The 12441-nt window shown below is 43.1% G+C and overlaps 1 protein-coding gene across 19 annotated transcripts in view; it reads left to right on the top strand.

The window, feature by feature from the left end:
- The window catches only part of LAT2 (linker for activation of T cells family member 2), a 58386-nt gene that overhangs the window by 30013 nt on the left and 15932 nt on the right, over positions 1-12441 (top strand). For 18 of the 19 annotated variants that reach the window (XR_012468850.1, XM_074189399.1, XM_074189391.1 and 15 more), the window contains exons 5-8: positions 593-650; positions 2128-2165; positions 8632-8667; positions 11022-11052. Coding sequence is in view for 18 of the 19 variants with exons in the window: in XM_074189399.1 (XP_074045500.1) it covers positions 593-650; positions 2128-2165; positions 8632-8667; positions 11022-11052 (163 nt within the window). In the remaining variant the exon portion in view is untranslated. The remainder of the gene's footprint in view (positions 1-592; positions 651-2127; positions 2166-8631; positions 8668-11021; positions 11053-12441) is intronic. The other variant, XM_074189401.1, reaches the window with a different exon arrangement.

Genomic DNA, 12441 nt, shown 5'->3' with positions numbered 1-12441 from the left:
TGCACAGTGGAAGGATCCTGGCTGATTGCAGGAATGAGGGGTGGAAGGTTTCTTGGGGTGGGGGGGGAAGGGGACAGTGAAGGTGAAGGTGAAGGTGAAGAAGGTGAAGGTGAAGGAAGGGAAGAGCCAGCTTTAACTTGGGTGCTGTGACTCATCTCATCTTGTTTGGTGAAACCACTGGGAGCACCACAGGGGGTAGAAGCTGGACATGGCCCCATCTTTCTGGTGTGGCTTTAGCCACCCTAAGAGGCAACATAGACAGAGCCCTGGATTTCCATTTCACTTGGATGAATGGGTATTCTGAGGGTCAATTGCCCCCCCCCATATAAAATGATGATATACAGGACTTCATTGGGTAATTGTAAGAGATTTGGTTTGTAAAGCCCAGTGCCCAAATTATTATTCTGGGTGGCCACCTTTGTAGTTCTCAGGGAGGGTTGATCTGAGAATGGCAAACTCAGCAGAAACATGATTGATAGATAGGGCTGCCATCCATCCAATCTTCTGAGAAGGACGTGGGCAGAGGTCAAGAGGGGCTGCCCCATGACTTGCTAACTAACCTCAGCCTCTCTTCTTGTGTCCTTCAAAACAGTAGCAGGCATGGCTCCAGAGACAGCTGATTATTCCATCGTTCAATGCCCCGAGACAAGGTAGGTAAAATGTAATCCTGTGCCTTTAATGTTGTTCTTAAAATTTTTTTCAAGTCCATAATTCTGGCTTTGATGTCCACTCCTTGGAGGGTTCCTTGGTCCCCCAGAGGGGTGGGAGGTGGGGGTGGGAAGAGTGGATAGAACACTGGCCTTGGAGTCAGGAGAATGCAAGTTCAAATCCAGCCTCAGACCCTTGTCACTTATTAGTTGTGTGACCTTGATGCCTCGCATCCAGAACTATCTCTAGTCATCCTGGTTCATATCTGGCTACTGGACCCAAAAAAGTTCTAGAGCAGAAAGTGAGACTGGTGACTTAACACAACCTCCCCCACCCCATTCAAATCCAATTCATGTGATGTCATGGTCTTCTTCTAGAAAGGACAATTATTGGTCCCCCAGCTGGGAGGAGTCTCTTCCTCCTAGACTGCCCAGAGAACTTATATTCATTACGGCTAGGGTATAATTATTTTTCTGAAAAAAAAACTAAGATCAAATGATCATAGACATAAAGATGGAATGGATGTTAGAAGACATCTAGTTCAATCCTCTCATGATTCAGCAGGGGTAACTGAGGCCCATAAAGGTTAAATGATTTGCCCAAAGTTCATAGGAACAAGTGAAAGAAGCAGGATTTGAACCCAGGTCAAATCTCAAATTAGATCATGGATGAACAGAACGTTGTCTACCTTAATGGGCTTTATAAATGTCATCAGGTGTTGTCGTTATTATTATTATTATTATTATTTCTTGCTAGCATTTCCCCTACTAGGCTGGATGTTCCCCACTCCCACCCTACTAGCCCCTAGCACAATACTTGGGATTTAGCAAGAACATTCGCAATGTTTATTGAATAAGTAATTAACTGTCTCCATTGATTATTAACTCTATTCATGGAGTTTGTGAATAAATGCATGAAGTCATGAATGAATGAAACACTGTGAGACCTTGGGCAAGTCACTTAAACCCATTGCCTTGTAAAAACAACCCCAAAAAGGAATGAATGAATCAAGCCAGTGCCTCTCAGCCAATCCTTGACCCTAAATCATAGAGCTGGAAATGACATCAGAGGTCATCAAGTCCAGCCCCTTCACGTTACAGAGAAGGAAACTGAGGCTCAGGGAGGCTCAGACTTGCCCAAAGTCACGCAGTTGACTTTGTAAGTAGCTCTTGCTCCTCTAAGCAGATGAGGGAGTCAAGGACCAGGATCACATCTCCTCTTTCCATCACCCTGCGGGATGTGAACCTGTTCACCACCCTGGGGAGTTGCCTTTTAAAACCTTCTCCTCAGTCACAGTGTCCAGACCTGCTGTGGCTCCATGACCCATCTCATGCTTCTTTGGACCTTTCGTCCTTGCCCATGGTGTCTATCCAGGGTCTAGCCCGTCAGTGGGGCTCCCTCTTTGTCTGCCACTCAAAGCTGCCTCTTTCAAAAACCTTGATACTGCAGAGACATGAGTTGGGATGTCCTTGTTTTCAGGAAGGACAAATGGCTGTACTCCCTGGCAGGTGCAGAAGGTGAGTATGACCTCCCTTTCCTTCCCCAGACCTCTAAAGTATCTAAGGTCATCTTCAAAGGATGAGCGGTCCAGGATCATTCCTGAAGGGTGGGAGACCCGGTGAGGCCAAGGGAGAATGGAGAGCCCCGAGCCACCTTTGGGGAGGAAGGGGCCTGGGTAGGGAGTTCACAGCCTGGATCCCACCAAAAAGTGCTTCTTAGTAAAGCTGGGATCCAGACTGTGGGCAAATCACTTAAGCAACCTGGGCCTCAGTTTCCTCATTTGTTAAGGATTAGGCAGCCTTGATTTTATTTCTTCTTTTTATCTTTCAGCATAGGAAGAAAGGGAAGCTGGAATGTGGGTGGGGGCTGAGGTGGAGACCTGGATCTGCACCATATAAAGTGAAAGCTTATTTATGAAGAGTCCAAGGTGGTTCCTGGGAAGATGGGGATCATGACCTGAGAGCAGACAGGCCTGGTTTGGAGATGTTTGGGAAATGTAAAAAATGGTTGACAGAGGGGACTTGCACTGGAGTCCTTTAGGCTCTCACTAGCTGCATGACCCTGGACAAGTCATTTATGTCTGCATGCCTATGAAATAGGTATCCTAATACCAGTTCTATCTCCCCTAAATGCTAAACATATCAAATCAAATGAGATAATATGGAAAAAAAAGCACCTTCTAACCCTTAAAGCTTAGTGTTATCCCATCACAGTAGGAACTGATGAATGGCATTTAGGGATCTGGGTTGGTTCTATTTGAACTGAGTTGAAGGAACCAGTAATTTAGACTAAAGTAGAGAGGACTTATTAAGGGGAACACAATGTCTGTGCTTAAATATTTGAAGAAGTCTTGGGAGTAGAGCGAATTAGACTTTTTCCACTTGGCTTCAAGGGGAAGGAGGAGGTTTGTTGTTTTGAAAAATCTTCCTGAGGATGAGAGCTGTGAAAAAAGGGGTGAGCTGCCTCTGGAAGAGGTGGGATCCACCTCTTTAGAGGGCATCAAACCTACAGCTGGATGATCCCCTACATTGAAGAGGGGTCTCTTGTTCAGGTTGGATCAGCTGGTCTCTGAGATTCTGTGGTCTGAGATTTGATAGTACTAAAGAGGAAATGCTAAGCAGTGAAAAACATTATGCCAGCAAATACTTAACTTGTCTCTAGGCTGACTTCCTACCTACAAAAAAAAAGTCCATCTTGTATTATTTAAAGAAATGTTGTGTTTTTGCACCATCTCTGGGAAAATTTCTTTTGTCCCTTTCTGTGCTTTTCTTGAATTGATAATGACTATCGGATCCACTCTATTCTGGTCACAGAAATCTTACTATTCATATGGCTTTTTTTCTGCCAAGGGCCATTAGAATAATTAAAACATCAATCAAGGGCCATATTTGGTCAAACATTTCATTAATTCACCCCTAAAAAGTGCCTCGATTGATTCAATGTTGAGTCTTGTCTTCAGTTGCCTTGGCAAGGCCAGACCAAAATGACCAGAGGGTGGGATATTCCCTGTCCCTGCTGGAAATTATGCCAAAACTATCACGCCCCAGACATGGGTGGCAGACTGAGGTATGCGAACAGTGTTGAGATAACAGAATATTCTCCAAATACTGACTACCCTATCCTTGACTATCTCACACCTGTTCAGAGGGCATCCTTTCCTGAGTCCTTCCCAAACCTTCCCAGTCCACCCCTCTTCCTTGCCTTTCTATTTCAAAATCTTCCCTCTCCTCTCAACAATGGCTGGGTTCTTGAAACAGCCTGCTTGGAGAAGCAGAACAAACTTGAAAATTGTCTTGTGAATTCTTTAGTGGCCAAACCCTAAACTACACTGCATCGATAGCAACCTAAGATCTTGTCTAGTTCCTACCAGAGAGATTGTAGCCTTCTTCCTCAATGACTCAAGCACAGTCCAGGGCCCTTCTACTTGGGGTATCAGGGTGTCGCCTCCACCCAAGAGACAGCTATGCCCAGATCATTCTTCTTCTTTATCTACCAGATAGAGACTGTTGCCATTTTTATTCTATTGGCTTGGTCTACTTTAAAGCAATATTTATTTCTCCAATTATTTAGATATTCTTCATGCAAAAAGTGGTTTGTAATTGTGTTCACATAGTTCCTCTGTGTGTGTGGATCAGTGTAGACTCCCAGGTATTTTATTTATCATATATAGTTATTTTAAATGAAATTTCTCTTTCATCTCCTCCTACTGGATATTATTGGCAGTATACAGAAATGCTAATGATTTATGTGAATGTGTTTTATATCCTACAATTTTGGTAAGGTAGTTAATGATTTCAATTACTTTTTTAATTGACTCTCAGGGCTCTAAATAAACCAACACATCGTTTGCAAAAAGATGATAATTTTGTTTCCTCGCTGACTGTGATTATTGCTTCCATTTCTTGCCTTTACTCTGCTATCTTAACTGCCTCCCTTCCATTTCTTTTTCTTGTGTTATTGCTCTAGCTAGTATTTCTAGTACAATATTGAATAATAATGGTGATTATGTACCTCCTTGCTTCACCCCTGAACTTATTGGAAAGGTTTCCAGTTTGTCCCTATTACAGAAAATTATTGCTCTTGATTTTAGAATAGAAACAACCTATCATTTTAAGGAAACTCCATTTATTCCTGTCTCTTCTAGGATATATATATATATATATATATATATGATATATCATATATATATATATATATATATATATGATATATCATATATATTTAAATTGGATTAGGGGTCTTATATGTTTTGTCAAAAGCTTTTCCTGAAGGGTGGCTAGGTGGGGTAGTGGATAGAGCACTGGAGGACTTGAGTTCAAATTTGACCTCAGACACTTAATAATTACCTAACTGTGTGGCCTTGGGCAAGTCACTTAACCCCATTTGCCTTGCCAAAAAAACCAAAGCTTTTCCTGTACTTGTTAAGATCATCATATGCTTTTTGTTAGTTTTAATATTAATAAGACAAATTATGCTCATAGTTTTCTTGATATTGGACCAATCCTGAATTCCTGCCTGGTCTCTTCATGCTCTTTCATTCCTTTGACATTCCTTGCTCTCCCTCCTGACAAGGATGGACCTTATTCTTTCCCCTGAGGCCATGTGGAAAAAGTCTAATTTGCTCTACTCTCAAGGCTTCTTCAAATAATTAAACACAGACATTGTATTCCCCTTAATAAGTCCTCTCTACTTTAGTCTAAACAACTGGTTCCTTCAGCTCAGTTCAAATAGAACCAACTCAAATCCCTAAATTCCATTCATTAATTAATAATAACACTGCACTTTAAGGTTTTGAAGATGCTTTTTTGATATTGTCTCATTTGATTTGATATGCTTAGCAACCAGGGGAGATAGGTGCTGGTATTAGGATACCCATTTCAAAGGCAGGCAGAGGTAAATGACTTGTCCAGGGTCATACAGCTAAAGGTGATATATTTCTGTAATCTCCTTGTTAGTATTTGTTTAAAAAATTTTGCATCAATATTCATTAGAGAAATGGATTTATCATTTTCTTTTTCTGTTTTGACTCTCCCTGGTTTGGGGATCAAAGTCATAATTAGGTAGGACGCCTTCTTTACTTAAGTTTTTCAAATTACATTTTCATACAGAATTGGAATGGATTGTTCTTTAAATGGTTAGTATAATTCACTTGTAAATCTATTTGTTCCTAGATGTCATTTTGTTTTTCCTTAGGAGAGTTCATTCATTCTACTAGCTAGACATCATGGAACTTTGGGTCAAGAGTTAGAGGGCCTGACTTCAAATTCTGACTCTGCTTTTTATTTCCTATCTGACGTAGGGCAAATCATTTCACACCCCCTTCCCCTGGCCTCAGTTTACCCCTTTAGAAATGAGGGAGTTGGATTAGATGGCCTCTGAGGTCCCTTCCAGCTCTAGATTATAATAGATATAATAGATAAAGACCTATGTATGGTTGATGGGCACCTCCTGAAAGGTTCTCCCTCCCCCATAAAATCATCCTACTACGACTAAAATTGGAGGTTTAGAAAGGGTCTTGGAGTTCATATCCCTGCTACCTCTGAGGGCCAGGGAAGGGGTCACTTGCCTAAGGTCACAGCTAGGTAATCAAAAAACATCAGAGATTAGAAATCAGGTGTCTTCATGCTTTGCTGACATTCCTTGCCCTGCCCTCCTACAATGCAGACTTCCAGGGGTGAGGGAATGACTGGAATGAATGGTGGAATTTCAGGTTCAGTGAGGTGGGAGAGTTGGGAGGCAACACCTTTCTGGAAGCATTAGATCATATGTGTAGCTGGCATATTGTAAGTAAGGCAGGTAGGTCCCAAAGACAAGGCTTCATCATCTCCTTTCTGTGACCTTAATATCTTCCCAGACTTTGGGCTTGTTGCTCTAACCTTAGTGGGGTCCTGCAGGGCTCACAACTAAAGTGAAGGTTGTCTATTCTGCCACAAATAAGGGTGTGAAGGGAGGGGACTAGAGAAAAGCAGATTGAGATGAGATAGGCACCCCCCAAAACTCCTGCTCTTCAGCCCCAGCCTGGCTGCTATCCTGAGACTATTGTGGAAGACAGGAGGAGAGAGAATCACACTCTCAAAATAATAATGATAATAGTCAACATTTATATAGTGCCTATGGCATACTAACAAATATTATCTTAATTGACCTTCATGATAACCCTGGAAGGTAAGTACTGTTATTGGGGTTCTTATTCTACAGATGAGGAAACTGAGGCAGACAGAAGTTATGTGACTTGCCCAGGGTTAGACAGGTAGAAGAATCTGAGGTGGAATTTGAATTTGGGTCTTCCTGTCTCCAAGTCCTGAGCTCTATCCATTGGGTCACCTAGCTGCCTCAGATTGAACTGAGGGTCCCTGAGGACCTCCAAAGGAAGTCAAAAATAGGATCCCTTCAGAGGCCCCAGGTTGTTGTGAGACACCTAGGGACAAAGACCCCTCTTTTTCCAGCTTGTATTCCCAGCTCTCTGGCCCTCTGCCAATTGCTACTCCCCAGTCCCTCCGCAGGACAAAGTCTTCTGGGTCCTTTGAGGAAATATAGTCACGAGTTAGTGGAGAATTCGTACTGGTTCCACTGTGAATACGGACATGGGTTGCCTCCTCAAACTGCACACACACACACACACACATGAACACATGAACATATACTACACAGACTGCACACAACAGTAACAGCATACATCACCAACACATAACACATACCCACACACCATACATACACCACATACCACCCCCACCATAACAACACACACACACACTGCCATCACACAACACTCAAACATACACCACACAACACCCTCACATGCACAGCACACACATCACCAACACATAACATGCACAACACAAAAACACATGCCACCAACATACACACCCCACACACAACAACACTACCACCACACAATACACACACACACACACACACACACACACACACACACACACACACTCATCTCATCAGACATTGTCGGGTTTTTGCAGACCTGTGAAGCCTTGAAGACCACCGGCTCTCTTTTCCCTCTCCTTTTCCTCCCCTGGTGGTTGATTGCCCCTTTCCCCCAATGTTACTCCCTCCCAGACTTTTAAAAGTAGGGCACTTGAGTCTTTTTGGAAACCTTGAGTCTGCTGATGCCTTCCCAAAATGTTTTTCAGCTGCTAAAATGAAAACATAGGAATATAGAAAGCTAATGATAGTGAAATACAGTTTTTAAAAAATATAATTTTTTAAAAAAGTTTATGGACCCTTAGGTTAAGAATGGCTATTTTTAAAAACTGTAAGTTCAGAATTAGAAGACAACTTAGAGAATACAGGATCATAGATTTATATCTGGAAGGATTTCAACCCATTCATTTTACAGATGAGGAAACTGAGGCACCGAGAGATTAGGTGATTTGTCCAAAGGCAGTGTCATCAGAAGTAGGATTTGAACTCAGGCCCTCTGACACTGAAGCTAGAGTTCTTTTTACTCTACTAAAAAGTCTCCCAATGTCATTTCATCCAACTCCACCTCAAACAATGCTCTGGAGAAATTCTCTGATACCTTCCCTTCTGTAGACCTCAGTGTGAATGAGACTCCCTCTCGGGAGAGTTGGCATTCAAAGCCTAAGCCCCCCGTTCTTATCAGGGGGCTGTCAGCAAGTGGGGAGGCAGGTCCCTGAAAACATAGGGGGCCCAGAAAGGAAGCCAGGGCAGCTGAACACCAGGCAGTGAGGGGAAGAAGAAGGAGGCTTTGACCCTTCTTGGATTGGGGGGGTTCCAACTCAGCTTCCCTCTCCAAAGATGGCTGAGGTTGGCACTGCCTGGGCGGGGGTCTGGCTCAGCCCCTGAAGATGGCTCAATGAATTGGCTGAGGTCCCCCAAGTAATCCCCCTCAGGAGGCCAGGGTCTGGTGCCTGTCATGGAAGTCTGGAATGTCCATCAAGGAGAAGGGCCCGCAAGCCTAGGATGGGCAGCATCAGACCCAGGCCAATAATTTGTGATTTCTTTCAGATCCTGAAAATTCCAGATATCAGAACCTCAGGAAAGGTAAGTCAGCCCGAAAAAAAGTCTACTCTAGGAAGGAAGCACCTTCCCTTGTGATCCAATACAAGCAGCACTGGATTCAGGCAGAAGACCCGGATTCAAATCCTGATAGTGCCAACTACACATTTCACCCTGCCAAGCCTCAGTTTCCTCAACTGTAAAATGAATGAGTTGGTCAAATGATGGTCCAGCCCTAAATACCTGAGTCTATGATACTTCACCTCCTCCCATTCCAGACTATTGATCAGAACTTTCTAGATGAAGCAACCATGTCCCAGTGGACTCATTACTTCCCTACTTGGAACCTCAACTTCCTCATCTATAAAATCAATACCTGTACCCATTTACTGCACAAGATTGTTCATGGCCAATAGAGCTGGAAGGGGGTCTCAGAAACCATCCAGTCCCAACCCCTTTTTTTGTAGATGAGGAAACTGAGGCTCATGGACAGGAAATGACTTACCCAAGGCCAAACAAGTAGTGAGAGCTGGATCAAAATCTAAAGAGGCATTTTCCAGATAAGAACCTGAGACCCAGAGATGCCTATGAGCAATCACATATGGCCTTCTTTTTTAAAAACGTGAATCCATATATTTCTAATGAGCAAGCATTTATTTTCTCTTTTGTCCTCCTTCACTGAACAGCAACAAAGAAAACTAAAACCCTCATAACAAACAGATTAGCTCTATTAGACCGTAAACTTCTTGAGGACAAGGACTTGTCTTTGGCCCCCTTTGTGTAGCTCCAGCACTTAGCAAAGTGCCTGACTCATAATAACAGCTGTTTGATAACTATTTGTCCCACACTGAAGGGGGTTCATGACCTAGATTTAGGGGTAGACAGCCCTAGGAACTAAGGGAAGCAGCCACCCTCAGAGCTGATTGGTCTGGCTGGGGTGTGTAATAAAAATCCTGAGAGGGTTTTCCTGGGAATATGCCATTCACTGGTCTCGGAGTTATTCCTGGCATCAGATCTAGGGTCTTGAGTTACCTGGAAAGTATTCCTCTGGCCCTTTCACCTCTCATAGGGGACCCCTCTCGACTTCAGAGTCAGTGCATTTTTGAAATACTGTTCCCTGAGCCTGGGAGCATTTGGGGATTACAGGGAAGCTCATAGAACATTGGGACTGCTTGGGCTGGCATTTTGGAGTGGAGCCTAGTTTGGCATCAGCAATGAGTGTGACATGCTGGGATCTGGCTGGCTGGAGCACTGATGGGTTTTTAAAGAGCTGGAAAAGTTGTGTCGGGATTAAATTGTAAAGGGTCTTGATTCCAAGTAGGGGTGGTGGTGGAAGAGAGTGTGTGTGGACTTGGAGTCCAAAAGACCTGAGTTCAAATTCTCTCCCAATAAATCAAAAAAGTAAAATCAATAAAATCAGCCAAGAAATAGGAATAAAGTGCCTACCATATATCTGGCACCATGGACATGGCAGGAGGCAAAAGATAGTCCCAGCCTTCAAAGAGCTCACAATCTAATGGCCTTGGCACTTAACTGGCAGGAGATCATGGGCAAATCCTTAACTTGTATGGACCTCAGTTTTTTCATCTACAAAATGAAGGAGCTGGCTAGATCCCTAGATCACAGAGAATCACTGAGTTTTTTGAGCAGGGAAATGGGATGAATAAAAAACAGCTAAATGCCATGTAATTACAATGTCTAAGATTGTGTGTGAAAGAATAAGAAAATTCACTCTCCCTTCTTTGCAGAGGTGGGGGATTATGGGTATGTAATACTGTATAAATATACTATTGATTATGTTAGTGTTATTTTACTGACTTGTAGTTAGGTGGTAGTAAAGTGTTCCTGGACTTAAGTTCAAATCCAACCTCAGACACTTATTAGCTGGGTGACCCTGGACAAGGCTGTTTGCCTCAGTTTCCTCATCTGTAAATATAATTGTACCTTACTCTCCGGGTTATTGTGAAGCTCAAATGAGTTTAAAGGGTTTTGTAAGTCTTCAAGTGACATATATTATTTTAAAATCATTAATGCATGACTGACGGGGCAAGGGAGAGGGAAGGATATATTAGAAACAAAGGCAATGAAAAACATGGGTTAGGGAGAGTGACTAGACCTGTGCCTGTGATGGTGCTGGGAATCCCCAGATGAGGAAAGTCCCACCTTTGCAGGTTAGCACCCCACTCTGAAACTTCTTGTCTAAGAGAACTGCTGAGAATGAGACTTGACCAGGCTCCCACAGTCAGCCAGCAGATGTCAGAAGCAGGACTGGACCAGGCTCTTCCTGGCCTTGTGGTTGAGTCGCCAGCCACTATAGAAACAGAGGAAATCAATAAAGAGAGAAGGGGAGTTTGGGGGAGATCAATCCTAATTTTCCAATCAAATCCTTGTCCTTGCAGGAAGTAGAAGAGAACCAGAGCCAGCCTATATGTAAGTTGCCTTTTCCCTGTCATGGTACCTTCTTTATATTGGTTTTCTTTCTCATACTATAGAGTTGTGGGAAAACGGGGAGGATGTGGGGACAGGGGGTCCCTTCTCAGAGAAACAGGAGGGGAAGTTAATCTGATAAAAACCAGAACCTAGCTCTGAAGCTTCTCTGAATTAGGGAGTGTTTCTGTCATAGAACTGAACTGGCTCCTCCACCTCTTGGAACTTCTGATCTAATTGCGGTTGAAGTTGGGGGGGGGGGGGTAAGATAGTTAGAATAGCAAATGCAAAGGATATTGAATTCAAAGGGAGGAAAGAATTCCAGGCTGGTTGCTCAGGGGACTCCAGAGGACAGAACCCAGGCTGGTACTGGGGAGCAAGGCGGCAACAGAAGTCCCTGCCTTTGGGAAGATTCCAGTTATAATGGGGAAGAAGCAGTCCTTGACCTCAGTCCAAAGTGTTTTTTAAACACCATTTTGGTGTGGCTAACCCTTTAGGAAGTTGGGTGAAAACCATGGATTCCTTAGAATTCCAGTTGCAAATGCATACAATAAAATTCATAACATTACAAAACCCATAATCCAGTTCTATCTATTCATCTATTTAACTGTCTATCCATCTATCATCTGTTTATCTAGCACTTCATCATCCACCCATCCATCCAAAATCCATCCATGTATCCATCATCTATCTATCTATCTATCTATCTATCTATCTATCTATCTTCACCTAAATTCTCTGATTTCAGGTTAATCCCTGCCCTAGTCCAATTGGAAAGACGCAGCCCCTCCTCTCAGAGAACCTCAAGTCTGATGGGGAGATGTCATTTCCCCCAGGGACCATAAGCCCATACATCTAGAGCTGAAGAGACCTCAGAAGCCATCTAATCCAATCACTCATTTCATATATGAGGAAACTGAGGTTCAAAGAAATCAAGTGACTTGCCCAAGCTCATACAGAGAGCAAGCACCAGAAATGGGAACCCACTCTCAGTTCCTCTGACTCAGCATCCTTCATCCTAGGTTGTTCTTTATTTATACAAATGAGGAAATTGGTCTAAATTTAACCCCTAAGGTCCCCTTACCCCTTGACAACCTAAGAAGGCACGCTCTTCCATTATTAATTGTAAAATAGATTTGCCGTGCTGTCTTTGGTTTTTATAACACTTAGCTGTAATTCCTGTATCGTTGCCCCTTTCTCCTTTCCCTTCCTTTTCTACTGGAACAAGACTTTTCTTTTTTTGGTGAGGCAATTGAGGTTAAGTTTAAGGTTAATTGGTGGTACTTGCCCAGGCTGCATTTGAACTCAAATCCTCCTGACTCTATTGTCAGTGCTCTGTGCCCTATAGCACCACCTGGCGGCCTGATTATTATTATTCTTTTCTTTTTAGAA

This window comes from Macrotis lagotis, chromosome 5, assembly GCF_037893015.1.
Source record: "Macrotis lagotis isolate mMagLag1 chromosome 5, bilby.v1.9.chrom.fasta, whole genome shotgun sequence".
Taxonomy (NCBI): Eukaryota; Metazoa; Chordata; class Mammalia; order Peramelemorphia; family Peramelidae; genus Macrotis; species Macrotis lagotis.
Note: the sequence above shows the minus strand (reverse complement) of the source record. Positions and strands in the feature narration are given on the sequence as shown.